General features: G+C 53.7%; 1 protein-coding gene across 2 annotated transcripts in view; it reads right to left on the bottom strand.

Moving 5' to 3' along the window:
* The window catches only part of SDK2 (sidekick cell adhesion molecule 2), a 274,805-nt gene that overhangs the window by 112,208 nt on the left and 136,910 nt on the right, over window positions 1-25,687 (bottom strand). For both annotated transcript variants that reach the window (XM_069544046.1, XM_069544048.1), the window contains exon 3: window positions 9,331-9,437. In XM_069544046.1, coding sequence (XP_069400147.1) covers window positions 9,331-9,437 — 107 coding nt within the window. The remainder of the gene's footprint in view (window positions 1-9,330; window positions 9,438-25,687) is intronic.

Genomic DNA, 25,687 nt, shown 5'->3' with positions numbered 1-25,687 from the left:
CTTTTGGGCTTTATATCCATTTACGCCTGTATGTCCATGAATCAGTGGATTCATTCAACAACCAGGAGACGTCGGTCATTATTTCAAAGAGTTTACAATGGAAAAAAAAAACCTTCTGAAACACGCTGGTTGACGTGTCCAATAGCATGCACATGGTTGGGATGGGGCAGAGGCAGGATGTGAACTCAGACCCTGGAGTCTGTCCCTGGTCCCCTGCCCTGTACTGTGGCAAGGGTTTAGGTGTGGGGTGAAAGGCACTTCTGGGGGCCAGCTTCCTGGCCCTTGCATGTGAGCCTGCACAGACGTGTCAACACAACATCATGTTGCTCCTTTAGAAGCATGTCTACCCCATCAGCAGATAGAGAGGGGACCATGGGTCCCAGCTCTGATGTTCCATCAGCCCGGAGGAAAATGGCAGAGATGCAGGTGGGAAGGCTTGATTGCCCACCTGCCTGCTGGCGTCAGGGTGGGCTTCGACTCTAACAGCAGAGGCTTATTTATTTCAAAAAAGAATGTGTATATTTATGTTGTGCTCGTCCTCAGCTGCTAAGTCATGGCTCACTCTTTGCGACCCCAGGGACTGTAGCCTGCCAGGCTCCTCTGTCCATGGGATTTCCCAGGCAAGAATACTGGAGTGGGGTGCCATGGCCTTCTCCAGGGGATCTTCCCAACCCAGGAATTGAACCGGGGTCTCCTGCATTGCAGGCAGAGTCTTTACCAGCTGAGCTCCAAGGGAAGCCCAAATATATATATATATATGCATATATAAGTCAATCACTTTGTTGTACATCTGAGACACGGCATTGTGCACCAATTATACTTCAATTAAAAAAGCTGGCTGCACCAAGATTTACCCTCATCCATGTCCCCTCCCCTTGAATCTGAGGGATCTGTGAGTAAAAGTGATGCTATGTGACTTTCCAGGATAGGTCATCAGAAGGATATAGCTTCCACCTGGCTCTCTGGACACTCCAGCTTGGAATCCTGCCGCCACGTTGTAAGGGAACTCGGTCTAGCCCACACGGACCCAGAAACAGCTTTTGTGCAGAGGATCCGAAGTCCCAGACGACAGCCAGCATCAACCCTGGACACGTGACTGAACATGAGAGCCCTCAGGTAATTTCAGCCCCTAGCCTTTGGTTCTTCTAGTTGAGACCTCAGTCATCAAAGAGCAGAGACAAGCTGTTCCCATCATGTTCTGTCCAGACTCACAGAATCTGTGAGCAAGTCAAATTATTGCGGTCCACCCCCTGGAGAGGGAAATGGCAACCCCCTCCAGTATTCTTGCCTGGATGATCCCATGGACAGAGGAGCCTGGCAGATTGTAGTCCATGGGGTGGCAAAGAGTTGGACATGACGAGCGACTGAGCAGTGCCTGATGTCTGGGGTTATTTGTTATGTAGCCATAGAGACAGGAAGAGTATATTAAAGCGGTAAAACGGTCTAATATTCATTGTATCAGAATATTGGAATCCTATGCATTTTTCACAGTTTTAACATCAACCTCTCCAACAAAGATTACCTCTGCCACCCAAATAGTTGCTGACCCTACACCAGGTTTCTTTCTAGTTGGACTTCACATGGCTTTTTCATTTCATCTGCATAGTAATACGACAAAGCTCAATTTTCCTAAATGCGTATCTTTTAGTTGTTTACTAATTTTTATTACTTGGCTCTGTCTATAAAAAAATTGCATCAATAAATCACATTGATTTCAGTCTTCACAATAATTTTATCTATTTAAAAAACTTTTCACAGAACTCTGAAGATATATTTGAACAATTTAAAGCAATTTCATGGTAATGGTGTTTCTTTCTTCTCTCTCGGGTTTTATTAGCTCCATTTCGTCAGTGAGGAAATTAAAGCTCATGGAGATAGAGTGGTTTATCCAGCTTGAGCAGTCAGGGCGGGGCCGGCCAGCGGCCAGCGAGCGTCCGGACTCGCCCCTGTCTTGGCATGCCCTCGCCTCCTCCACGACTTTGCCCCTGCATTCAACTTCTTCATACACCTTCTTTATCCCTTTCTGCTACACTGAAATCTTCATGAGGCAGTTCTATTTAATTACATTCATGAGGAAATCCCTCTAAGGTACCTGGCCCCATACTCTGCACACAGCAGTTTCCCTCTAAACTCATCAGATACCGGGACTTCTCTGGTGGTCCAGTGGCTAAGACTCCTGGCTCCCAAAGCAGGGGGCCCGGGTTCAATCCCTGGTCAGGGAACTAGACTGCAGATGCTGCAACTAAGGCTCAGGGCAGTCAAATAAATACATGTTTAACAAGTCACCCAGTACTCTCACGGACAGCGCCGAGTCCCCTCTGTGGGTCAGGCAGGCTCTGCGACAGGTGCTGGGAACTTACGGCAGGGTTAAGGGAAAAATCACAAGAACAGCAACCGGCAGCCCCGCAGCGGCACATTGAGACAACAGTTAGGACGGAGAAACAAGGTTTCTCTACGAGAGGAGGCATCAGAGAAAATCTGCTTTATCTACTGGGAGGTGGGGGAGGCTTTTTCTAAAAAAATGATTTCTGTCTGGTTTTCGGCGGTGCTGGTCTGCGTTGCAGGCGGGCTTTTCTCCAGCCACAGCGAGCGGGCGCTCCTCGTGCCGGTGGCTGCTCCAGCTGGGGGGCAGGGACTCTAGGGCCCGTGGGGTCCAGCAGTTGTGGCTCCTGGCCTTGTTGCTCCGTGGCACGTGGTGTCCTCCTGGAGCAGGGATTGAACCTGCGTCCTCTGCGCCGCACAGGTGTATTCTTTACTGCTGAGCCACGAAGGCGGCCGGAGGGAGGCTTTTTAAAGCAGCGCTATATAAAGGGTAGGTGTTAGCCGCACGCGTGTGCGTGTGCCTGTGTGTGGTTGGCAGTCGTAAAGTCCAGAAGGAGGAGAAGGTGTGAAGACTAGGAGGCAGGAGAGAAGGGCTAGTTAGAGAGAATTTAAAAAGCGCCTGTGGGGTCAGCTGGTGGAATAGATGGATGAATGGCTGGATGGAGGGATGGAGGAAGGGAGGGATGGAGACACGGGTGACTGTATGTACATACGGCAGGATGGACGGGTGAAGGGCGGGCAGAGCTGACCTTGGTCCAAGCCTTGCCGCTGCTGCTCCCATCCGCCTTTCCATCTCACAATCTCCCCTCGCTGTGGCTCTGAGACCCCCGAACCCTCCTGATTCTCTCCACTCACTTTGCCAACTGGGCTTGCTAGGTCTTCCCAGGGAGCCCCTTGTCTCTGCTCATGGGACCCAGGGCATAGGTATGTGTGTCCCGAACACCAGCTGCAAGGGGGCTGCTTAGCCAGCCACTGCCGGGGAAAGGCTAGAGAGAAGTGCATGCTGGTGGGGCTGGGGGTCCAGGATCTCCTAGGGAAACTCACTCCCACTGAGGTGGAAACACAAGGATTTATTTACTGCACTTCCTCTCGGCGATGCATGCTGGTGAATAAAGCATACCGTGCCTTGCAGCTCTGATCTAACGCCCTAGGAACTCCCCTGAGAGCAAAGATGTATAGGCCTGGGGCCCAGCTAGACGGGGCCTAAAAATTATTCCTAATGTCTTTGTTCTATCTTAAAAGGTCTTGTAAAGCATGCATTCCACTTCAGAGCATATTTACCGCTTTTAGCTATTTTTAAATAACTTTTAAATAACTTTAGTTATTTTTAAATAACTTTTTTTGGCCATGCCACACAGCATGTGGGATCTTAAGTTCCTCAACCAGGGATCAAACCCGTGCCCCCTACAGGGGAGGCGTGGAGCCCTAACCACTGGACCACCAGGGAGGTCCCACTTTTAAAACAATTTCATCATGAAGTATGTCATGCATAAAAAAAAAGAGTGAATATAATTTTATGAATAGTTCAAAGAAGAAGAATAAATGCTCACATACCCACCACTGGGAAAGGCTGAGGGCAAGAGAAGAGGGCAACAGAGGATGAGATGGTTGGATGGCTCAACGGACATGAGTTTGAGCAAACTCCAGGAGATGGTGAAGGACAGGGGAGCCTGGCGTGCTGCAGTCCACGGGGTCGCAAAGTGTCAGACACGACTTAGCGACTGGACAATAACAGCAGCAACAACCCACCACCCAGTTTAAAGAACAGAAGACAAACCAACCTCACCTCCCTCCCCGACAGCCTCCTCATCACCGCCACGCCCCCCAGAGGTCTAATTGCCATCTTGGATGCTCTGTCCATCATACCATTGCTCTCTTTCTTTCAAGTTTCCCCGCATATAGATGCATCCTTGAACACTTTATGGATAATTTAGCCTGTTTCGAAGCCCTCTGGATTATCTTGTGTGTCATCTGCTCCGCAACGTGTTTGTTGGGGGCTCCACCTCTGTCCTTGTACTCGGCTTGGTCATCCTCAGAGCCGCCTGGGTGTTTGTATATCAAGACAGGGTGGTGCTGCCGCAGGCGGGCTTGTTATTGATGTTTCGGTGTCCTGCTAAGAACAGTCTTGTGTGGGCCTGCTAGCACTCGTCGCTGAGAGAATCTCAAGAGGATGTGCCTAAAGGTGGAAGGGTTGTAGGCTGTGCACACATCGATCTTCTGAGATAAAGCCAAGCTGTTTTCCAGATTTGCATCAATCTGCCAATTCACACTCCCGTCAGCAGTGGCGGGAGTTTCTATTAACACCTGGTCTTGCTAGGCTCTTTGGTTTTTGCCCGTCTGGTGGACATGGGATGGTACTTCATTGTGATTGTGAGTGTTTCTTATGAGGCTGCTATTTCTCCATCCAGTCGCGGCTCTAACTCCAGCCATCCACGACTTCCACTGCATCCTAGGTGACATCCAAACACCCAGCTGCATTTGAGAATGTCACCCTTTGTCCCCAGGGCCCCACCTCCTCAGCCATATCTCTTTCTCCCTTCTTCCACATTTAACAGTCCACTCAGGTTGAGGATTAAGAAGAATGGGCCGACCGCTGGCATTCTGGACATCAACCCCAGCCCACGGGACAGTGGGGCTGATGCCCTCAGCTCTCATTTTGCACAGGGGGCTGCTAAGTTGCCCCGGAAAACAGGGAGCAGGAGCCCTCGGCCCTGTGATGGGTAGGCGGGGCTTGTTGCTGGGGCTGGGGGTTCCAAGTCTGAGCCATCGCCCACCCAGGGAGGCTGGGATACCGTCAGGACATTGCTCAGATGAGGAGGACTAAGAGGAGCCTACAGAAGCTGGGAGGCCTGGCGTGCTGCGATTCATGGAGTCGCAAAGAGTCGGACACGACTGAGTGACTGAACTGAACTGAACGGAACGGAAGCTGGATGCTGACTCCAGAAGGTTCTCCCAACCTTCTCAGCCATTTAACCCACTTGCCGCATGCCAGAAATTTATGGCAGCTTCACAAAAACAAAGAGACTCAGGGTGGGGCCAAGAAGAGAGATGGGCGTGGGGGGTGATGTTTTATCGACTTCTCTTTAATTGCTGTAATTAAAAACACGTAAAGAAGCTTTTTGTAACGACTTTGCCATCATCATTAGTGGTTAGCACAGCTGCCTTATTAATTTCCCATTAGAACCCGATTCACAGCCCTTCTTTGGAAAGTGGGGGGTGGGAGCCAGGGGTGGGGCCTGTCGGGCCTGATCTGACCCAACCCCTCTGCTGAACCCCCAGGACAAAACCCTCCCACCCTGGGGGGCAGAACTGGTAAGAAGGGAAGATGCGGGGTCTGGAGAAGCATCGGTACCCTACCCATCCTCAGAACGGCAAGCACCTGGGTGACAGTGTAAACAGGAGGGCCAGACAGATTCAGGCAGTGTGCCGGGCACAAAAGCCCAGGAGAGCCCCAGGACTGCGATGGGTGGGGGAGGGGAACGATTTAAGGTGGCACCCGCTGTCAGGGTCCTGCAAGCAGACGGTGAGTCCCTGAGAGGGAGTGCCTCCTTAAATTTTCCATTCTCCTCGCCTCACCCTAGTCCCAGCCCTGGAGAGCAGAGGAGATCAGACAGAAAGAGAAAGGCTGTGGATGCCTATTCCAGGAAGCCTTCCCTGGTTGGCCTGGCAGAGAAGAAAATGTACTCGTCCACCCCGAGGGTTCTCCGGGCTGGGGGCCTTTCATGATGGTTTGTGTGCACTGATTGTTAAAAATCTTTATTGAATTTTGTTACAATTGTTCCTGTTTTATGTTTTGGTCTTTTGGCCTCCAGGAGTGTGGGATCTTCCCTCCAGAGACCAAGGATCAAACCTTTTGATTAGAAGGCGTCTCTAACCACTTGACTGCCAAGAAAGCCCCTTGTATGCACTGACTGTAGGCACTAACAGTAGCATTCCTTTTTCACAATGAGGAAACGAAGGCACAGAGAAGTTAAGTAACTAGCCCAAGGTCACACAGCCAGGGATAAGTGCGTGCTTGCTTGCTCAGTCGCTTCTGCCGTGTCCGACTCTTTGCGACCCTACGGGCTATAGCCTGCAGGCTCCTCTGTCCATGGGATTCTCCAGGCAAGAATACTGGAGTGGGTTGTCATGCCCCTCTCCAGGGGATCTTCCTAACCCAGTGACAGAACCGGGGTCTCCTGCATTGGCAGGTGAATTCTTTACCTCTGAGCTACCAGGGAAGCCAAAGGATAGGTGAGGGGAATTTGAGCTCAACGTTTGTTCTTGGGTAGGTCCACGGCTGGGTCCACAGCTCTAGTCTTTGGTTGATGGGGGGAGGAAGGAGGAGGAAGATGGTAGAAATACCGGCTGTGGGACCTTGGGTTGTCCCCAGATCACCTTTTTTTTTTTTTTTTAATTTATTCGGCCACATCGGCTGTCAGTTGTGGCACGTGGGACCTTCCTGGATCAGGTGGAATCTTTTGTTGCAGTGCACAGATCCCCTACCTGTGACGTGGGCAGCACGTGGGCTCCTAGTTCCCTGAGCAGAGATTGACCCCACATCCCCTGCCTTGCAAGGCAGAGTCTTAACCACCAGACCACCAGGGAAGTCCAGTCCTCTGACCTTTCTGAGGCTCAGTTTCCCCCTCTCAAGATGTAGCTCCCGGGACACACCTTCCTACCTCGGAGACCTGCCCTCAGGGACCCACGGAGGGAAGGCATTTGCACAAAGACACTGGAGGGTGGGGCGCTGGGAGGCTCCTCTGTGGTTCCTCGGCATCTCCTTAGGGACGCGCTGTCCAGCTTGGACCTGTGGCTCTGATTGTTTTGCAGGGTCTTAGGTGTGTGCTCACCTTTCCAGGGGGATGGAGGTTGTGCTTCCTTCTCCACCTGCAACCCCTCCATTCCCCAGGTGCCCAGAGCCCTAAGCTAGTCAGAGGCTAGATCAGGGCTGGAATCCACGCTTCCTCTCCCCATCCCCACGAGGGTCATGACCTGGCACGTGAAGAACCCTGAAGCCCTCTGTCAGCACTTTCTGTCTGCTGGTTCCAAAGCCGGGGACGGGGGTTTGATTCCTGGTCGGGGAACTAAAACCTCATATGCTGCAACTAAAGATCCCATGTGCTGCAACGAAGACCAGGCACAGCCCTCAGCTGCACGCAGGTGAACAAAGAGGCAGACCAATCCAGAAACACATTTGCACACTCACATGCATGAACGCACACCCACACTCGAACACAGACAGACACACTCCTAGGCTGTCTGTGGCCCGACCCACGGCTGCCTCTGCACTGTTGGGTTCTGGGAACCCGCTAAACGGAGCTCCGTGGGAGCCCTCCAGCCAGCAGCCCTGACCTGTCATTTTAATTCAGAGCTTTCCCGCTCCTCTGAGGAAGCCGAGGTGTCCTTAGTGCTGATTTACGGGACAATCGGTCCTCCGCTTCTGATTACGGCTGCTCTCCATAGTTATTGTAAACACTCCTCGCCTCACTTAAGGCTTTCTTCTCGACTTCTCTCCCCTGCTTCCCTCCAAAGTAGCAAGCTCTCTGCTGCGTTAAATCCGAGTCAAGCCCTAGTGGGCCCTGCATGAGGGGGTATCTTTAGTTTTTTTCTTTTTTAGAAGGCAAGCTACTTTCTTTTAAAATTTTTATTATTTTAAAATTTTATTTTTGGCCATGCCCCACGCCATGTGGGATCTTAGTTCCCCAACCAGGGATTGAACCTGTGCCCCTCCTGCATTGGAAGCTCAGATGCCTAACCACTGGATCACCAGGGAAGTCTCAAGGGGGTCTTCTTTGTAAAAAAAAAAAAATCAGGGCTCATTAAGGTTTCCCACACTCCCATGGCCCATTGGGCAACCTTAGATGTCTCCCCCTAAAGACCCCAGAATGAAACGGCCCATACTGAGGCTTATTTCTAGCATACGGGGTCCGCAAAGGGGATACTGAGTCATGGTGGGGGGTGCAGGTGGAGCTGATTGGTGCAATGGGTTCTCCTGAGGCTTCTCTCTCATCCCCCATCTGAGGACGCTCTTCTGGGTCCTGGTGGCAACGAGGGGAGGCTGTCACCTGAAAGGCTCAGCGAGGGCCTATTCCTTTACCCTCTGCTCCCTCCAGGAACTCTGACTGCTCACCTCCCCTCTCCCTCTTAGAGAGCTGAGATCCACCACGAGGCATCTTGCAGCGCTTCCCGAGACTGTGGGGACCTCCAAGCTCTTACTGCTTCAGGGCTGGGCGAGCTGGAGGATGGAAAATTCCAGGTTGTGGGGGCGCATGCGTGCTACATCTCCTCAGTCGTGTCCGACTCTTTGGGACCCATGGACTGTAGCCCTCCAGGCTGCTCTGTTCATGGGATTCTCCAGATAAGAATACTGGAGTTGGTTGCCATGCCCTCCTCCAGGGGATCTTCCCGACCCAGGGGTCGAACCTGCACCTCTTGCACCGGTAAAGAAGCAGGGGGCTTCTTTACCACCAGCACCGCCTGGGAAGGTCATGGTGGGGAGGGGGGATCCTGGGAAATCTGCCAAGAAGACCCTGGGGAAGTCTGCCATTATGAAGATTCCCCAAGTTGGAGGCCAAGCCCAGAGGAGACCCTCAAAGCAGGTGGCAGGCCTCCTTTTCAAAAAAGAAGCAACTGGTCCCTTCTAAAGAGTGCTGGGGACTTCCTTGGTCGACCAGTGATTAAGACTCTGCCCTCCCAACGCAGGGGACATAGGTTTGATCCCTGGGAGGGGTATTAGGATCCCATGTTTGGCGCAGCTATTAAAAATAAATAAAGGAGTGCTGGACTCACAGCCAGCAGAGGTGTTCCATGTGTCGGCAGTGTGGCTTTGAGAGCCTGGGCCTTGGTTCCGTCCACTGTAAGTGGACGGCACCAGCCCGGATAGTGGGAAGGGCCTCCACGGGCACCCACCAGAACGGAAGGCCACGGCTGGGGTTTGGCTCTGCCCAGCATGTGGCCGGTGGGCAAAGACCCTGCAGATGCTCTCCGCTTCACGGGCCCCTTCCCCCGGCCCCGCGCGGTACTCACAGGCCACCTGGACCTCCGTCTGTCGCTGCAGCAGAGCGCCCATCCGGTTGCGCACGATGCAGCGGTAGAAGCCGGCGTGGGTGCGGTCCAGGCTGGTGATCACGTACCTGGGGGCAGACGAGACAGCCAGTGAGCAAGTCAGGCAGCCACAGGGACGCAGGGTCAAACTGGGGGTCAGAGGTTGCCACATCACCCTCTTCCATGACCAAGGGCGCCAGGGAGCCCTCAGCTGTACCATGGGGGTGACAGCAAGGTCCTATAAGAAGATCCCTTCCAAAGGCTCTGGCTCAGATGCCTAGGAGCAGGCCTGTGCTCCAGATGCCATCCGGGCAAAGCCATCTGGGCAGGCTGTGTGGCTTTCTGTACGTGTGGCCCCGTGGCCAGAGTGCATGAACACAAGGGGGCCCCAGGGGATGCTCTCGGGGAGCACCTTACTGGCCCCAGAGCTGCAAAGTCTGGTCCTGGGAGGAGGGCAGCTGGAGAGCAGCTGTGCGATGCACTCACCCGGCTGGGGGCAGGGAGGAGGCCAGGCTCAGTTTGCGAGGAGCTTCTGGCAGTGAGACGTGGCAGGTGGTGGGTGCTCTTGGGTATGGAGGGGCTAGTTCCCTTGGCCCCCACCCCATGATCTCCCTGCTGATCTGGGCAGTGACTAGCCCAGCAGCAACCTCTGAGGGTCCAGGGGCTGGTGCCTAGGATGCCTCCCCTACTCGTGGGTGTCCTCGGGCTTACCCAACTGACTGGGGGAACAAGCTCACTGCACCCTGCCACCAGGCTATGCCAACCCTGGAACAGAGTAACATATTTGTAGGCATTGCCAGGTTTTCTTTTGCATGAGTTCTCATATGAACCTACCACCGTCACCACCACCACCACCACCATCACCACCATCAGCAGCATCATCACCACCATCATCAGCACCATCATCACCACCATCAGCAGCATCATCACCACCATCACCACCACCACCACCATCACCACCATCACCACCATCATCGCCATCATCAGCATCAGCTCTCATGATGATGAAGCAGCTGCCACTTTCTGAGCACCACCTGTGCTTCAGATGCGGTATTAAGTGCTTTTTGTTTATTTCTCTCTCTCTTTTTTTGCTGTGCAGCTTGTGGGATCTCGGTTCCCCGACCAGGTGTGAAAGCTGGACACTTGGCAATGAAAGCACAGAGTCTTAACCCCCGGACCTCCAGGGCGTCTCTCCATTCCTTTGTTCACCTCACACAGCAGTTCCCAGACTACTGGACATCATGGACCAATAACATTTAAGCCATTGTAATACATTTTAATCTGAAATTTTGTGTCACGCCCACGACACTAGCTTCACTTCCTTCATTTTATGCGGATGGGGAAGAGGTCGTAGGTCTGAATTTGAGAGTCTTTTTACCCAATCACGCTACTAACCCTATGGAGGGGATACTTCTACTATACCCCCATTTTAGAGGTGAGGAAATTAAGGTTCAGAAGTACCCATCATTGACTTGTGGTTTCTGAGGCAGTAAGAAGCAGCGCCAGGGACTCATGGAACCTCTCTGACTCCAAGCCCAGCTGCTAACCTGCTCAACACTGACGTGCGTGCAGGCATGCTTAGTTGCTCAGTTGTGTCCGACTCTTTGTGACCCCCTGGACTGTAGCCCGCCAAGCTCCTCTGTCTATGGGAATCTCCGGGCAAGAATACTGGAGTGGGCTGCCTTTCCTTCCTCCAGGGGGATCTTCCTGACCCAAGGACAGAGCCCACATTTTCTGGGTCTCCTGTATTGCAGGCGGGTTCTTTATGGCTGAGCCACCCGGGAAGCCCGCAGCACTGACATCCGACCACACAGGACCCAACATTCGGGCCTGGGATGGCATGAGCCCCAGACTCACAGGTGGGTGTGTGCTAAGCCTGCTCTGACTCTGCAGCAGTATCACCCAGAACCTCCTGGCTGTCCGAGTCTCTTATCTCTGCCCCTGGTGACAGCTCTTATCTGTCCCTCACTCCTGTGCTCAGCGTGATGTTGGGAAGATAGCGGGTACCCAGGCTCTGGCAAATCTCCCGTTCTCCCTCTCCCCCACCCTCAGGCCCATCACAGGCCCATGGCTCCCTGGGGGAGGGGGAACGACAGCTTTGGATAAACTGTTCCGGTCTTAAAACCGATGAAGTGACCTGGCAGGGAAGATAGAAGGAGAGATTGACTGGAAAAGCTCTCTATTTTTAAAAACGGAATCAGATACTACTAAAAAGCACCAGGGAGAGAAGAATGAACAGAAATGACCAAACTCACAAAAAAGATGCTCGGCCAGTGTCACAATGAAAGAAAGTCCAATCAAAACAAGACAGTATTCAGATGGCACCAAATTTTCTTGTACGATTACACCCACGGCTAGAGTGAGGTGGAGGTGAGGCTGACCACAGATCTGCTGATGACAGAGTAAGTTGGTCCAACCTTCGGGGCAGAATCGATCCAAATCAGAATATTCAAGTCTTCTGACCCTGAGGCTAGACTCCAGGGAGCTGGCCTTTTATCCGTACTTACAAAAATGTGGCAAAAACCAGGTATGAGGATGTTCACTGCGGTTTGCTTGTAACAGCAGAGACAAATGAGAACCAGAAGCAGCATAAACATCCACCAGAAATGGAATCGAATCGATTAATAACGCCATAGCCATAGAACGAACAAAGAACACCTCTATGGGACGAGACAGAACAGCCTCCAAGACATACAAAGCATGAAAAGGAAGTTGAAGCTGGAGACGGGGGATATTTATGGAAATAAAAACATGAGAAAGTAAAAAGCTAAATAATATCACAGCTGAGTATTAGGGACAGGAGAGAATGTATTCTTATCTCTTGATAAGTTATTTATTGATACAGCCTGCCAAATCCTTAGTCTAATGTTTAGGATCATAAAAAGAATTTTGAGTTTGTGAGCCAAAAACAGTCAGGGAACAGTGTAAACTGTGTAACGGGTAGGTAAACTGGAATAGTGTGTATTTGTATATATTTGCACAGAGACAATCACATATACGGGCTTCCCTGGTGGCTCAGTGGGAAAGAAACTGCCTGCCAATGCAGGAGATGCAGGTTCAATCCCTGGGTCAGGAAGATCCCCTGGAGAGGGAAATGGCAACCCACTCCAGTATTCCTGCCTGGAAAATCCCATGGCGGGAGGAGCCCGGTGGGCTACAGTCCACGGGGTTGCAGACACGACTTAGCAATTAAACAGCAACAATAATCATGTACCCATTCTGGCTTGGACATAAACATTTTTCAGGATTCTTCATCTCTTGCCTTTTGGGAGAAGTATTGAAGACTCAGAGGAAGGTAAACTTCTGCCTCTGGAGTTTATGTCTTTCTGCACCATCAGAATGTTCTTTATGGTGTGCATATATTGCTTTTATTTTAAAAATAAAATTAAAAAATGCACTTTGAGCATATAATGTCAGTATACATTATAAAAAAGACACCAGGGACTCATTGGATCTGGGGTTTGTCTGCTGGTATCGGTGATGCGTAGTGAAATTTAAACTTTAATAAAAGTTGATTTCGGCGTAAAGCACGAGTTCCTTTGCTTCAGCCAGGAAGCCCCAGGCCCCACCTGGGGCCCTGAGGAAGAGCCGTGGGTGCAGGTCTGCCCCTCCCTGAGACCAGCAGAGGAGAGCTGGCTCTGGGCCCCACCTCAGCCACCTCTGTGGGAGGGGGTGGGCATCCTCATTCCTGCATCTGTGGTCGGCCTTGGTGTGGGGTGGAGCCCCTCTCCCCGAGCTGTCCCTGGTGCTCCCCTCCCTGCCTGGGAGAACTATTTCTGGCTTGTAGGCAATATTATTTAAAGTAACAGTGCCGCCCACTGCCTTTCCTACCAGGGAAACCCGCTTCGCTCCACCCAGACTGCCTCCCCGTGGGTGGAAGAGGCAGCTGGCCAGCCTCTCGATTTGCAAATCCAGAGTGGCTGGTGGCATCACAGCATCGGAGCATCCAAGATAATGATCCTGACAGGTCCTCATCCCCCACAGGGCTCTCTCCTGGGCCCCGGGATGCCCACAGCTCCATCTGCCCCGCCCACCTGCGGCTGCCGGCCTGGCAGGGAACTGGAGGAGCCCAGTCCCGTCGAGGTTCCTTCCAGGGGCAGGGGGATGGCTGAAATGCTTTGTGAGGAGGGTGTACACGTGATTGCCCATGATGGAGCCTAGCACTAGAGGGGGCGCTGGGGCTTCTGATGTTGAGGAAGCTAGGCCTGACATCTGCTTCTGCACTTTTCAGGGGTTTGACCTGGGCAAGTGATGGAAATGCACAAACCTCAGTTTTCCCATCTGTAAAATGGGGACAATAATGGTTATCGTGTACATGTATATGTATGGCTGAGTCCCTTTGCTGTTCATTTGAAACTATCTCAACACTGTTAACTGGCTATACTCCAACACAAAATAAAAAGCTTAAAAAATGGCCACCTTTTTAAAAAATTGAAGTATGGCTGCTGTACAATATTATAGAAGTCACAGGTGCACAATGAAGTGATTCAGTTTCTAAAGGTTATCCTCCATGTGGGGGAGAATGGGCACATGTATCTGTATGGCTGAGTCCCTTCACTGTTCACCTGAAACTATCACAGCATTGTTAATCGACTATATGCCAATACAAAATAAAAAGTTAAAAAAAATAAAGGTTGTACTTCATTTATAGTTAGTATAAAATATTGGCTATATCCCGTGTTGTACAGTATATCCTTATAGCTTGTTTTAAAGATTTGTTTTTTTGATGTGAACCATTTTAAAGTCTTTGTTGAATGTGTTACAATATTGCTTCTGTTTTGGTTGTTTGGCTGTGAGGTATGTGGGATCTTAGCAGTCTGACCAGGGGTCGAACCTGAACCCCACGCACTGAAAGATGAAGTCTTAGCCACGGGACCAGCAGGGAAGAGCCGCTTTGTAGCTTATTTTTTACCTAATAGTTTTTCCCTTTTAATCCTCTACCCCTTTGCTACCCCTCTCCACTTTCCTCTCCCACTGGTAACCGGTCTCTAGAGCTGTGAGCCTGTTTCTTTTTTTTATTATATTCACTATTTTTTAGATTCTATATATAAGTAATGTCATATACTGTTTGTCTTTCTCTGGCTTATCTTACTTGGCATAATGCCCTCCAAGTCCATCCATGTTGCTGACAATGGCAACATTTTCACTCTTTTTCATGGCCAAGTAGCGTCCCACTGCATGGAAATACCACATCTTCTTCATCCACTCACTGGTGATGGACACTGCGGTGGCTTTGATAATGGCTGTCTCTGATGTAAGCCCCAGACTCACATGCCTTGCACACGGCAGGTGCCATGCCTATGCCTGTCACACGAGGGTGCAAATGGATGGGTCACTGGCGGGGCGTGGAGAGCGCTGGGGTGAGGTGGAGAGGGTCAGAGGAGAGGATGGAGAGGGTGCGGAAGGACCCTGCTCCCTACCTGAGTGAGACGCAGTAAGAGAGCCATGCCAAGCAGCAGGGGAGCACGGGTTCCCCGGAAAATTTGTTGGCTCCCCGTGGGCGTGAACCCCGACTGTCTCAGCCACCCACCGCGGATCTGCCATACCCGCTGGCTTCCTCACCCTTTTTTTAAAAAAAAAATTTAAAAATTTTTATTATTTACTTATGTGGCTGTGTCAGGTCTTGGGAGTTAGTTGCATCATGAAGGATCCAGCTCCCTGACCAGGACTTGAACCCTGAGCCCCTGCATTGGGAGCTTGGAGTCTTAGCCACTGGACCACCAGAGAAGTCCCTTCTCATCCTTCCTACTGGTAGAAGGGTTTTGTCTCGGTCCTCAGTTTCTGGCAGACCCTGTCCCCTTGCCCCCCTTCTTCAAGGACACTGGGGACAGCAAAGGAATGACCCCTCCTTTTCCAAAGGCTGCCCCCCCAGCCTCTTGGTCACCTGTTTGTACCCTCCTCCTGGCTCGTCTGTCACCTCACTCTCCATCCAATGAGGAACAGCTGCAGGGGTGTGGGGACACCTGGATTTACCTGTCTCTAGGCCCCAGCACAGGACCACTTATTTATTAATTATAGGAAATATATTCCTGGGGTTTAAAATTCAAAGAATAAAAGAAAAAGACACAGCACACCTCTCTCCCATCCCTGTCCCCAGGTGCATGGTTATCCTCAGCTCCTAACACACACACACACACACACACACACACACACACACACATGAAACCACTGTTAGTTTCTTGGGCATCTTTTCAGAATTATCAGGCAAATGCAAGTAAATTCCTCATAAGGTGAGGAATCTCCTGGATGGGAGAAGCTTGACTTCCTCCCAGTTAAAAGGAGCAGGTGGTGCAGAGAGAGCCTGGAGGGTGGAGGTGGAAAGAGAGACACATAGAACCCACCCGTCCTGATTTAGCCCAAGGGACCCTGGTCACGAAGCTCTCTCCTCCAAGATGAAAGGCTGGCTCGGGGTGGAGGGTGCATGGCGACAACCCAGACAGGAGCCAGGATGGACAACTGGATTTTTAGAGACACAAGACGGACAGTGGCGAAAATAACTGTCTGAAACACGTGGTGTCTTCTCCAGCACACAGGGAAATGCACAATGCCCTTTTTGGTTCGAGTCCTTGAGTGTCATGGTTGATATTTAAAATGATTCTTACTCACATTAAATAAGATATTTCAATTCCACAAAGCTGTCAGGAGCTGATGCGGACACCAGAAATAATAGGCCCACTCTCCTTGTGTTGTCCTCGTTAATAAATCAGATGCGAGAGACGCGTTGCGTGGTGCTCACATGGGGGAGGGTGCGTGTGCACTCACATGATGTCTATATACATACACGTGTACAAACACACACGCACGTGTTATATATATACATACACGTGTACAACTCACACCTGCGGACACACATATACACATGTGTATACGCATGGCATAAACGCACTCATGTACACCCAGATGGTAAAGAACCCGCCTGCAATGCAGAGGACCCAGGTTCAATCCCTGGGTTTGGGGTGGGATCCACCTGCAGGGTGGATGCAGGTGGGGCCGCCGTGGATGGAAGGGGGAGAGGCCCCTGCCTCTGACCACAGAACGTGGGGGATAAAGGGATGCCGGGTCCAAGACGCCGGTCTCTGCATCCCTCTTTTCTGGCCTCAACTTGCCCCTGCGCAGGCGGATGGGGTGGCCACAGCACAGGTGAGCAGAGGGGCAGGGGGCCCAGGGCTTGCTCGAACGCACAGGTGTCTGCAGCACCCACAGCGTCAGGGAACAGCGGGCACCAGGCTCATAGAGACCCCGCCGCCCAGAGCCCAGAGCTCCCCTTTGGCCCCAATTCTATCAAACTTCCAGCTGTGTCTAAAGAATACAACCACCGTCACCTCTCCACATGCTGCTCTCCAGCTCATGGGGAACCCCTCTGCCTTCAGCTAGGAAGTTGCCTCCAGGAAGCCTTCCTGAACGTCCTCTGGGCTGCCACAGGGCTCTGCCTGGTGCACGGTTCACCATGTAGTTTAATGAGCCGTGTACTTGTATGCGAGTCCCGGAGGCACCTGCGCTCCCCAAGCGTCACGCCTGGAACAGTACATGTTCAGTGAATGCTCCCTGAGTGAGTGAATGAGACGGCCAGCGCAGAAGGCCAAATTGTGCCCCCAAAGACAGTCACGGCCCGTGTAGGGGGGCGAAGGGTGGGAGGTGCGGGCGGGTGGCCACAGCACAGAAGGTCTGAATGTGAGATTTCACAAAGGACCATCCCGGCGAGGACAAAAGGACTCTTTAGTCCTGTCTCCTCATCTGTGAGATGACTCCGACTCTAATCACAGTCTGAGAGTGAGTCTGACGCAGTCCCAAAGAGTGATAGACTGGACGAATCCCGCTTTGGCCTCAGATTTTCACTATAATCCTACCTGCATCACTTGTTAAGCAAGGGGCCTTAGATAAGGGGCTGAACCTTCTTAAGCCGGGGGCACTCCACCCGTGCTCCAGCCGCAACATAAGGGCGGCTGCTTTATAAAAAATGCGAGCAGGACTTCCCTGGCGGTCCAGTGGCTAAGACTCCACATTCCCAATGCAGAGGCCCAGGTTCGATCCCTGGTCAGGGAACTGGATACGGCAGGCCGCAATGACGATCAAAGATCCTGAGTGCCACAGCTAAGACCCGGTGCAGGCACAGAAAGAAATAAATGTTAAAAAAAAAATAAAAGAAAATACGCGTGAAGGTAGTTCCGTTCTGCGGCTTGTTTTGTTACCACGCGTTTGTGGCGATGCCACAGATACATGAGGGGAGAATCGGAACATAACTTGAGCTTTGCATTTGCTGTGTGAGCTTTTGTCTGCAAGAAACACTCAGTAAATCCAGAAACCTGCCCGCAGGTGAATGGAGCCACATAGTTCCCGGGACACGCACACCTTGGGGGCCTCAGCTCATGGGTGTGTTACAAGCTCACCTGCCCACATCTGGTCTTATAATCCTCTTTCCATTGCAGACAACCCTCCTTGCACCCTTCATGATAACTCAACAGCTACAAACCACCGACGCCCACTTCCACGAGCAGACTTCAGGCCCTTTTGAAGGCCAAGTACATTTACTGTGGCCTTTATGCATTTCTTACCCACTGAATGTTCGGGGGCATGAGTAATCACCCTCATCACGTTCCTCTTTTTTTCCCCATGTGTCCCTAATGAAGCTCTGGGTGCGCTTCCCAGGTGTCTCAGTAGTAAAGAGTCCGCCTGCCAAGCAGGAGACAAGAGTTGGATCCCTGGGTCGGGAAGATCCCCTGGAGAAGAAAATGGCTACGCACTCCAGTATTCTTGCCTGCGAAATCCCAGCCTGGTGGGCTACAGTCCGTGGGGTCACAAAAGAGTCGGACGACTTAGCGAGTAAACAAGGACAATGAAGTTTTGAGTGTGGCTCTCACCCCAGTCCCCCCACTAGCCCTGTGGTTTTTAACTGCACGGTTTTGGAGTGTGGTGACGTCTGCCATCGTTTCTATCTCATTTTAGCAGAACCGGCTGCGAAGCTCTAAACTCAGTGTCTGACATTTGGTAAGCACTTGAGAACTGCGACTTTATGAGTCTGCCATTGCCACTAATCACTGGACCCAGACTGGAGAGTCCACAAAGTGCCAGGCACTGCATTAGGCTCTGGCGTCAGCAGTGCTAATGACGACCGCAATAACAGCACAGCCATAGTCCTCCTGGCATTGGCGTCCCCCCCAGCTCCTCAGCTTGGAGGACATGTTGTCCCTGCTGCCATACCCTGCCTAGCAAGGCCCTCTTCCCCAGCCCCACAGCCAGGCCCTTCATTTCCGTCTGCCACCGCCATCCCTCGGACATCTCAGGATCTCAGGGGAGAGAGGGAACAAGGACTTGCTCCTCTTACAGCAAAAGTGACTGTTGCGGCCGCTTTAATGGGCACAAGGGATGACGGGTAATTAATACTAAGGAGGGCAGGGCCAATGTGCATGGTAAAAACATTCCCTGAAGCGGGAGCCTCCTGTGGGCATAGAGTGTGGGGGATGCTCTGCCCGACCAGCTCGCGCTTCCTGCATGGCTGAGTCCTGCTCCCTGGTCTCCACCAGGCTCCTGATTTCCCCAGGACAGATTTTGGGGGGATTAATGAGTGAACGCCGGGAGTTGGTGATGGACAGGGAGGCCTGGAGTGCTGCGATTCATGGGGTCGCAAAGAGTCGGACACGACTGAGCGACTGAACTGAACTGAATGAATGCTGATGAGGCTGGAGGATGAACCACTATCCTTCTGGGGTGCCTCCAGCTTGCTGGGCCAGGTCAGGTGGGGGGCACTGGGCAGAGGCGTCCCTGGACGTCCCGCCGTGCCTGCGGTTGGCAGCTTGGGTGGGGGGGCAGGGTGCCTGATGAGCTGCCCGCTCCCTTCCTGCCCAGACCAGGCTCAGGGTCAGGATGGATGCCCTTCCTGTCTACCTGGGGTGAGGCTTCAGATGGCCCTGTGTCTCTCTTCTCTGAGTCCCGAGGCTCAGGCATCCAAGCGGGGCAGGTGCCCACTCCCTGAGCCCTCCCCTAGCTCCCGGCTCTCTAGGTTATATCTCCTTTTGGGAGAGTCTTGGCCACACTGCCACTGAAGTCAGAAAACAGGCTTGAACAACTACTAGAGTCCAGAGCTGGGCTGGGGACTTGGGGGGCAACAGCTCTCGGGGTGGTGGGCACAGGTGAAGAAGGAGGGTTGTGGACTGTCTGTGTGTATTACTTGCTGTGTAACCTTGGGCAGGCTGCCAAATCTCTCTGTGCCTCCATTCCCTCAGCCATAAAACAAGGGTAATAATAATAATTATCATAAACAAACCAGGCAGTTCTACCCACTTTACCTACAGAATAATGCATGTACTCCCCTTTACCTATCCTATGAGATCAGAATTCATCTTATCCACATTCGGCAGGTGAAAAAGATGAGGACACCAAGGCACAGAGAGACTAAGCAACTTGTCCAAGATCACACAGCCAGTGGGCCTTCGACTCTGTGCTCTTCACCACGACACCATGGTCCCTACCTGCAGGCACGGTGCAAGGGTGACATGACATCTCACCCGCCGTGCTTAGTAGGACAGGGCCTGGCATGAGGCAGGCAGCAAGCACGTGCTGAGAGTTAGCTGCCACTGGGATTACTCATGTTACTGCCATTCACTCACTGTGTCCTGGGAGAAAGGAGCTCTGCCCTCAGCCCCTCTGACAGTCTCCTAACACCTGCCACAATGCTCCTGTCCTGCTTGCCAGCCCCAGGAGCAGCGTCCGAGCTTCGGCTGCCATGCCATCCAGTGTTGGAGCTAGGATGGCGGCTGCCCTGAGCCCCAGAGCCCAGAGCTGAGCCCCTACCTCCTGTGCTTCCCAACATCTGCTCAGACCCTGGGCAGCTGGCCCCACAAAGCATCCCACCAGCCCTGATCGTTCTGGCCTGGGTCTAGCCTGATTTGCCTCCACCCTCTACTCATCCTCTTTGGACAGGCAGCCGCTTCATAGCTTTGCAGCCACTCCAGGCAGGATGTGGCAGCTACCCTCCGCCCCTACTCCCTAAATCCGGCCTGGCCTCAGGACTTCACCCGCAGAACCTGGTGGAACATTACAAAGCCAGGGCTCAACAGCCTTGCAGCTTCCACGTTTGCCTTCCCAGACCACTGCCCCAGACTACCATGGCACGAAGGCTGGTAAGCCACAGGGAGAGACCAGCAGCCCAGCTGTCCTCGCCATGACCTGCCAGCCTCGTTGACCGCCCGCTAAACGCAACGTCATGAGAGCACGCAGGAGGGACCAGCCCAGAAACAGCAAACCACGGTTGGGTGACTAAGGTTTGGAGGCAACTGACTAGGAGCTGTGGCCGCGGCCAGGCCGGGTGTGCACCTGTGGGCGGGGTCCTTGCTCTGTTCCCCGGGGGTCAAAGGCCAAGGAGCAGCTGCAGCGGCTGAGCTTCTGGACGAGGCCAGCTGCGGGCTGACCGCCAGGGACTGCGCCCGACCTCTTTTGGGGAGGCTGGCTTTCTTGGTTGCTGCTTCTTGTTCTGCAGGCAGGAAGCTCCCACCTGCTGCCGGCTCACACTGAGCTGGGGAACTCTCGGGCATTTTCCAGCCCCCAAGGGCTGCTGGTTAGAGCCGTAAACCCTGCTTTCAACCCCACCCCTCCTCCAAGCCCACCCCCAGGAGGTAGGCTTTAAAAAAATAAATTTGCTTATTCACTGGGCTGTGTTGGGTCTTCGTGGCAGCATGCAGGGTCTTTGGTGAGGCACGCAACTCTGCAGCTGTGGTGCAGGGGCTCCGCAGTGCAAGGCTTCTGTGGCTCTGAGAATGTGGGATCTCAGTTCCCCAGCCAGGGATGGAACCCACATCCCCTGAATTGCAAGGCAGATTCTTCACCACCTGACCACCAGGGAGGTCCCAGAGCACTTGGGCAGCCAGCTGGGAGCCGGTCTCTTCCTTGGCCAGGATGGCAAGTTCAAAATCACAAACTCCCCCGGCACCCCCTCAGTCAGAAAGCAGAAAGTGGGTCGCAGCAGAGACTCCTTTTGGGGGAATGAAGACCCAGGGGAGGGACCACTTGAATCCTCCCACACTGAGAAATCTCATGAACAGGTCTGATGGGTCTCTGAGGGGTACGGGTGGGGAGACGGGGAGTCAGGCACCAAGGCAGCCCCCAGGAAGCAGGGGTCATTACCAACTCCCCAGGCATCCGTCTAGCCCATTTGCCTGCCTGAGCACAGAACTGAGGCAAGATATAATTAGTTTCTGTGTCCTGGCTGAGAGCCAAGGCGGGAGGGGGCACCCCTGGGAAGATCTGGGGAGGCAGGAGTCAAGAGGGAGGCTCTCAGGGCAGCCTGGGGTCTCCAGCCCAGCTGTGTGGGAAGGAGGAATGAGCATCTCATTTCCATGCACTGAAACAGCCCTGATGAAAAACATACGTGCCTCTGCTGGGACCTCCCTTCCCGTCCCTCCCGGAGGACCTCGGGCACCACGTGACCGCTGCCCGATGCCCATTCTCCTGCACTGGTTACCAGGGATTCGGGCCAAATCCAAATCCATCAATTTCAGGTGATGGATGATCAAGCCCGCCCTAATTTTCATGTTAAGCTTCCTAGTGGTAGAAATAAACAGCCTCGGTTCGACCGAGAGGAGCTTTCCCTGGGAGCCTTTAATAAAGCAGTGGATGCTTCCTCTGGGCGATCGGTCTGCACTCTGGAGAGTCTGGGTGGACGAGGCCACCTGCCCCCAGGGCTGCCCGGGTCAGAAAGTAGGAGAGGAGCAGGGAGAGAGGGTGCGGCTCCTGTGTGCACACCCGTGTGTTCTAGGCTGTTCTGGGCAGGGGGGCTGCCACTGGGTCCACGTCCTTCACTCCGCCCCTGATTTGCAGCAAGACCCTGGATGTGTCCCTTTACCCCCGGCTCTCAGATTCTCCATCTGTAAAGTGGGAAGCCTGATAACAGCCTCCTCTGGCCCCCAGGGAGCATTAAATGCACTAAGGAGGGCTCACGCATGTACCCGGGTGTCGGGTCACACCTGGTGCCCAGGCGTGGCCTGTGGATGGGCCCCCCAGAGCTGCGCCAGCCGCACAAGTGTCAGTGAGCTGAGGACACTGGAGTGGCCCCTCCCCGCCTGCCCCCTCAGGGGAAACTCATGGCCTCAGGGAGGTGGTCTTCCTGCCTGCCTCCAAGGGTTCTCAGGACTGTGATGCCTCGGAGCCACACGCTGAACCACGGGGACACACGAGGACTCAGTGGGTACCCAAGGGGAGAGAAAGGAGCAGACAGAGCCTGTGACCCGGGGCCTGGCCACAACCCTCACCCCCAGCACAAGCTGTCTTCCCTATATCCTGAGATGCTCAACCTGCCAAAGGAAAAGCCCCCGATCTAATTGGATCGGGGGGTCCGCCTTCTCCTGAACTTGTCATGGTGAAATCGGAGCGGTGCTGAATGGAGACTGGGGAGGGGCCTGGGCTTCGGCTCTAACCCTGGCATCTCCGGGGCAAGTTGCCCGCACCTCTCACGGTGTTCCGAGACTTAGGCTCAGGCTTGGCCCCGTGGCCAGGGAGCCATCCTGCGGTCATGGTTCTCCCCCCGCCCCAGGCACGTGGACCCGGGACCCCTCCACCCCAAGCTCAAGTCCAGCCAGGCAACACCTACCATCCATCCCCGGCTTCCTCGGCAGTGGGGGGCCCACCCCCCTCTCCAAGCCAGGACCCATTAGTGAGAGAGTGAGGAAACTGGTTGCTATGGAAACCGAGACAGCCAGTGTTTTAGAGACTCTCGTTTCCTTTTTTCCCCCCTCTCTCTTTCCCCTCACATTTTGAACTTACTCATCTTAATTGGCATAATTATTGCAACGGCACCCTGAGGCGGGGGAGCCAGCCGTGCCCCTCACTGCCCACCCCTGGCCCCGGCCCTGCGGGGTCTCTCTGCCTCCTGCCTGCCCCTCTCCCGGCATCTCCCGTCACTCACCAGCGGACCCTGAGGCCGTGGCCGTGGCCGGTGCCCTGGGGCCCAGGAAGGACCTGTCCTCAAGCATGGCGAGGACTCCACCTCAGGGTGTGGGATGGGCCAGGCTTTCGGGGCCTCCGGGCGGTGTCAGGGGGCGTTCTGGGGCTCCTAGGGGATCAGGTCAGGGATGCTATGGATAACAGAGACCCCTTCCACCAATGGCCTCAACCTCCACCACGGCTTTAAAAAGCGAGACTGCCCAGTGGAGACCAGGGCACAAACAGTACCAACACCTGTGGAGCCGGCGCCTCCCGGTCACAGGGCGGATGAGCTCCGGCCAGGCATCCCGGGGACTCAGAGGCTCTGCCTGGGTCTGGGCAATGGATGTCACACCTGCCTTGCTCATCCCACTCCAAGGACCAAACACGGCGTTGATGAAAGCAACTCTGTGCCACAGGAAGTACAGACAGCTTGGGGCGGGAGAGACCCCCTGCAAGAGGGGCTGGAGGGGGACGAGCCCTCTCCGCCCTCCCCCTCCCATGCCAGGCCCCTGAGCCCGGCTCCAGCAGGGAGAGTCTGCATGCACCGGTGCCCAGCTCTGCTGCTCTGGTTCTCAAAGGCGGGGTGGGTAGGTAGCCTGCACCAGGGTACCTTTGGCAAGATCTGGAGAACTTTTCGGTTGTCATATTCGGGGGAGGCGGCTCCCAGCATGAAGTAGGTCCACACCCTATAACACAGGGCAGCCCCTAACAACAAAGAATGACTGCGTCCCCCACAAACATTAAGAACGCCCAGGTCGAGAGACCCTACTCTCCTTATACCATCCGCGGAGGGCCCCTCACACTCGGCTCCCACCCCATTGCTAGGGCCCCCCCGGATGCACAGGTGGGGTGAGCTGGGTACCTCCCAGCAGCCTCCCAGCAGCCTCCCTCCCAATCAGGATCCTCAGAGGTGGGAAGAGTGGCCTCGGGGCCGGGGGCCAGGGGCCGGACAGCTTGGCTGGGGGGTCTCATCCTCCTCCTGGCCTGCCTCCCCCACCCCTCCCGAAGGATTCTGACATTTCTAAACTCGTTAACTTTTAATTACTACCTTCCCTCTGCCTGAGTACACTGGCTCCATGCCACGTACATCTCTATTAAAATTCAATTTATGCCCATCATAACTAATTCCTGCACTTCAGCTTTCTCACCAGCAGCCTTCAACGTTCAGACAAGATGTCCAAACTCACGGTCGAACTGGAGTAAATCTCCAAAGAGGCTGGTAACACGCAGACAGGGTCTGGTTTTGTTGAGGAAGAAGGGGTCCAGACTTCCCAGGAGGGTGGGAATGAGGCCGGGGCAGAAAGAGTACGGTGGGGAGAGAGGCGGTCCAGACACCAAGCACACACTGGCTCCTGGGCTGGAATCAACATTTCCAAAGATCAGCAGGAAGGGAGTCGCAGGTGGGGTGGGGTGGGGAGGGAGCTGGCATTGCCTTTTGGCTGATCCTCCTCGCCGAGCTCTGGGCCAGGTGGACAGACGGTCCTAATTCTCCATCAGGTGAACCAATGAGCATCTCCTGATGTTCATTCATCAGGCTTGGAGGAAGGAGACCTCACTCGCCTTAGTCCTGTGACTTTGAGCTTTGGGCGGGGAGCTGAACCAGGAAGATGTGTCCCTCGTGTATGGAGATGGCTTCCCTTAGGAGCTGGCGATGTGCAAGGACTGAGAACAAGAACTGAGGTGAGCATGGCCAGCGCAGGACAAAGCAGGGCTGGACGGCCGTCTGGAGTGTTCGTCATCAAGAGTTAGGGACGTCCCTGGTGGTCCAGAGGCTAAGATTCTGCGCTCCCAATGTAGGCGGCCCAGGTTCGATCCCATATTCGTAACTACTAGAACCCATATTCGTAACTAGGAGGTCAGATGCCTCAACTGAAAGGTCTCACACGCTGCACCTGGGCTTCCCCGGGGGCACCGGTGATAAAGAACTCATCTGTCAACGCAGAAAACCTAAGAGACGTGAGTTCGATCTCTGGGTTGGGAAGATCCCCTGGAGGAGGACAGAGCAACCCACTCCACTGTTGTTTCCTAGAGAATCCTGTGGACAGAGGAGCCTGGCAGGCTACAGTCCATAGGGTCGCAAAGAGTTGGATGTGACTGAAGTATCTTAGCACGCAGGCACGCTGCAAACTAGAAGATTCCGTTTGCTGAAATGAAGACTGGAGATCCTGCGTGCCGCTACTAAGACTTGGTGCAGCCAATAAAAAAACAATGAAAAAAGAGAGTGGATGTGTGCGAAGCACTTAGAGCAGGGCCGGGTCCACGCTCTGCTCCACGTATCAGCCATGACTGGTTCCTCCGTGGTGATTTAGGCTAGCTGGGGCTGTGCCCTGGCAATGCCTCTGCCCTAGGGGAGGGCAAGCAGGGTGAGAGAACTCAGAGCCGGGGCACAGGCTCAGGGTCCCAGAGATCCTGGGTGAAACCTGGC

The sequence above is a fragment of the Ovis canadensis genome, chromosome 11, assembly GCF_042477335.2.
Source record: "Ovis canadensis isolate MfBH-ARS-UI-01 breed Bighorn chromosome 11, ARS-UI_OviCan_v2, whole genome shotgun sequence".
NCBI lineage: Eukaryota > Metazoa > Chordata > Mammalia > Artiodactyla > Bovidae > Ovis > Ovis canadensis.
Note: the sequence above shows the minus strand (reverse complement) of the source record. Positions and strands in the feature narration are given on the sequence as shown.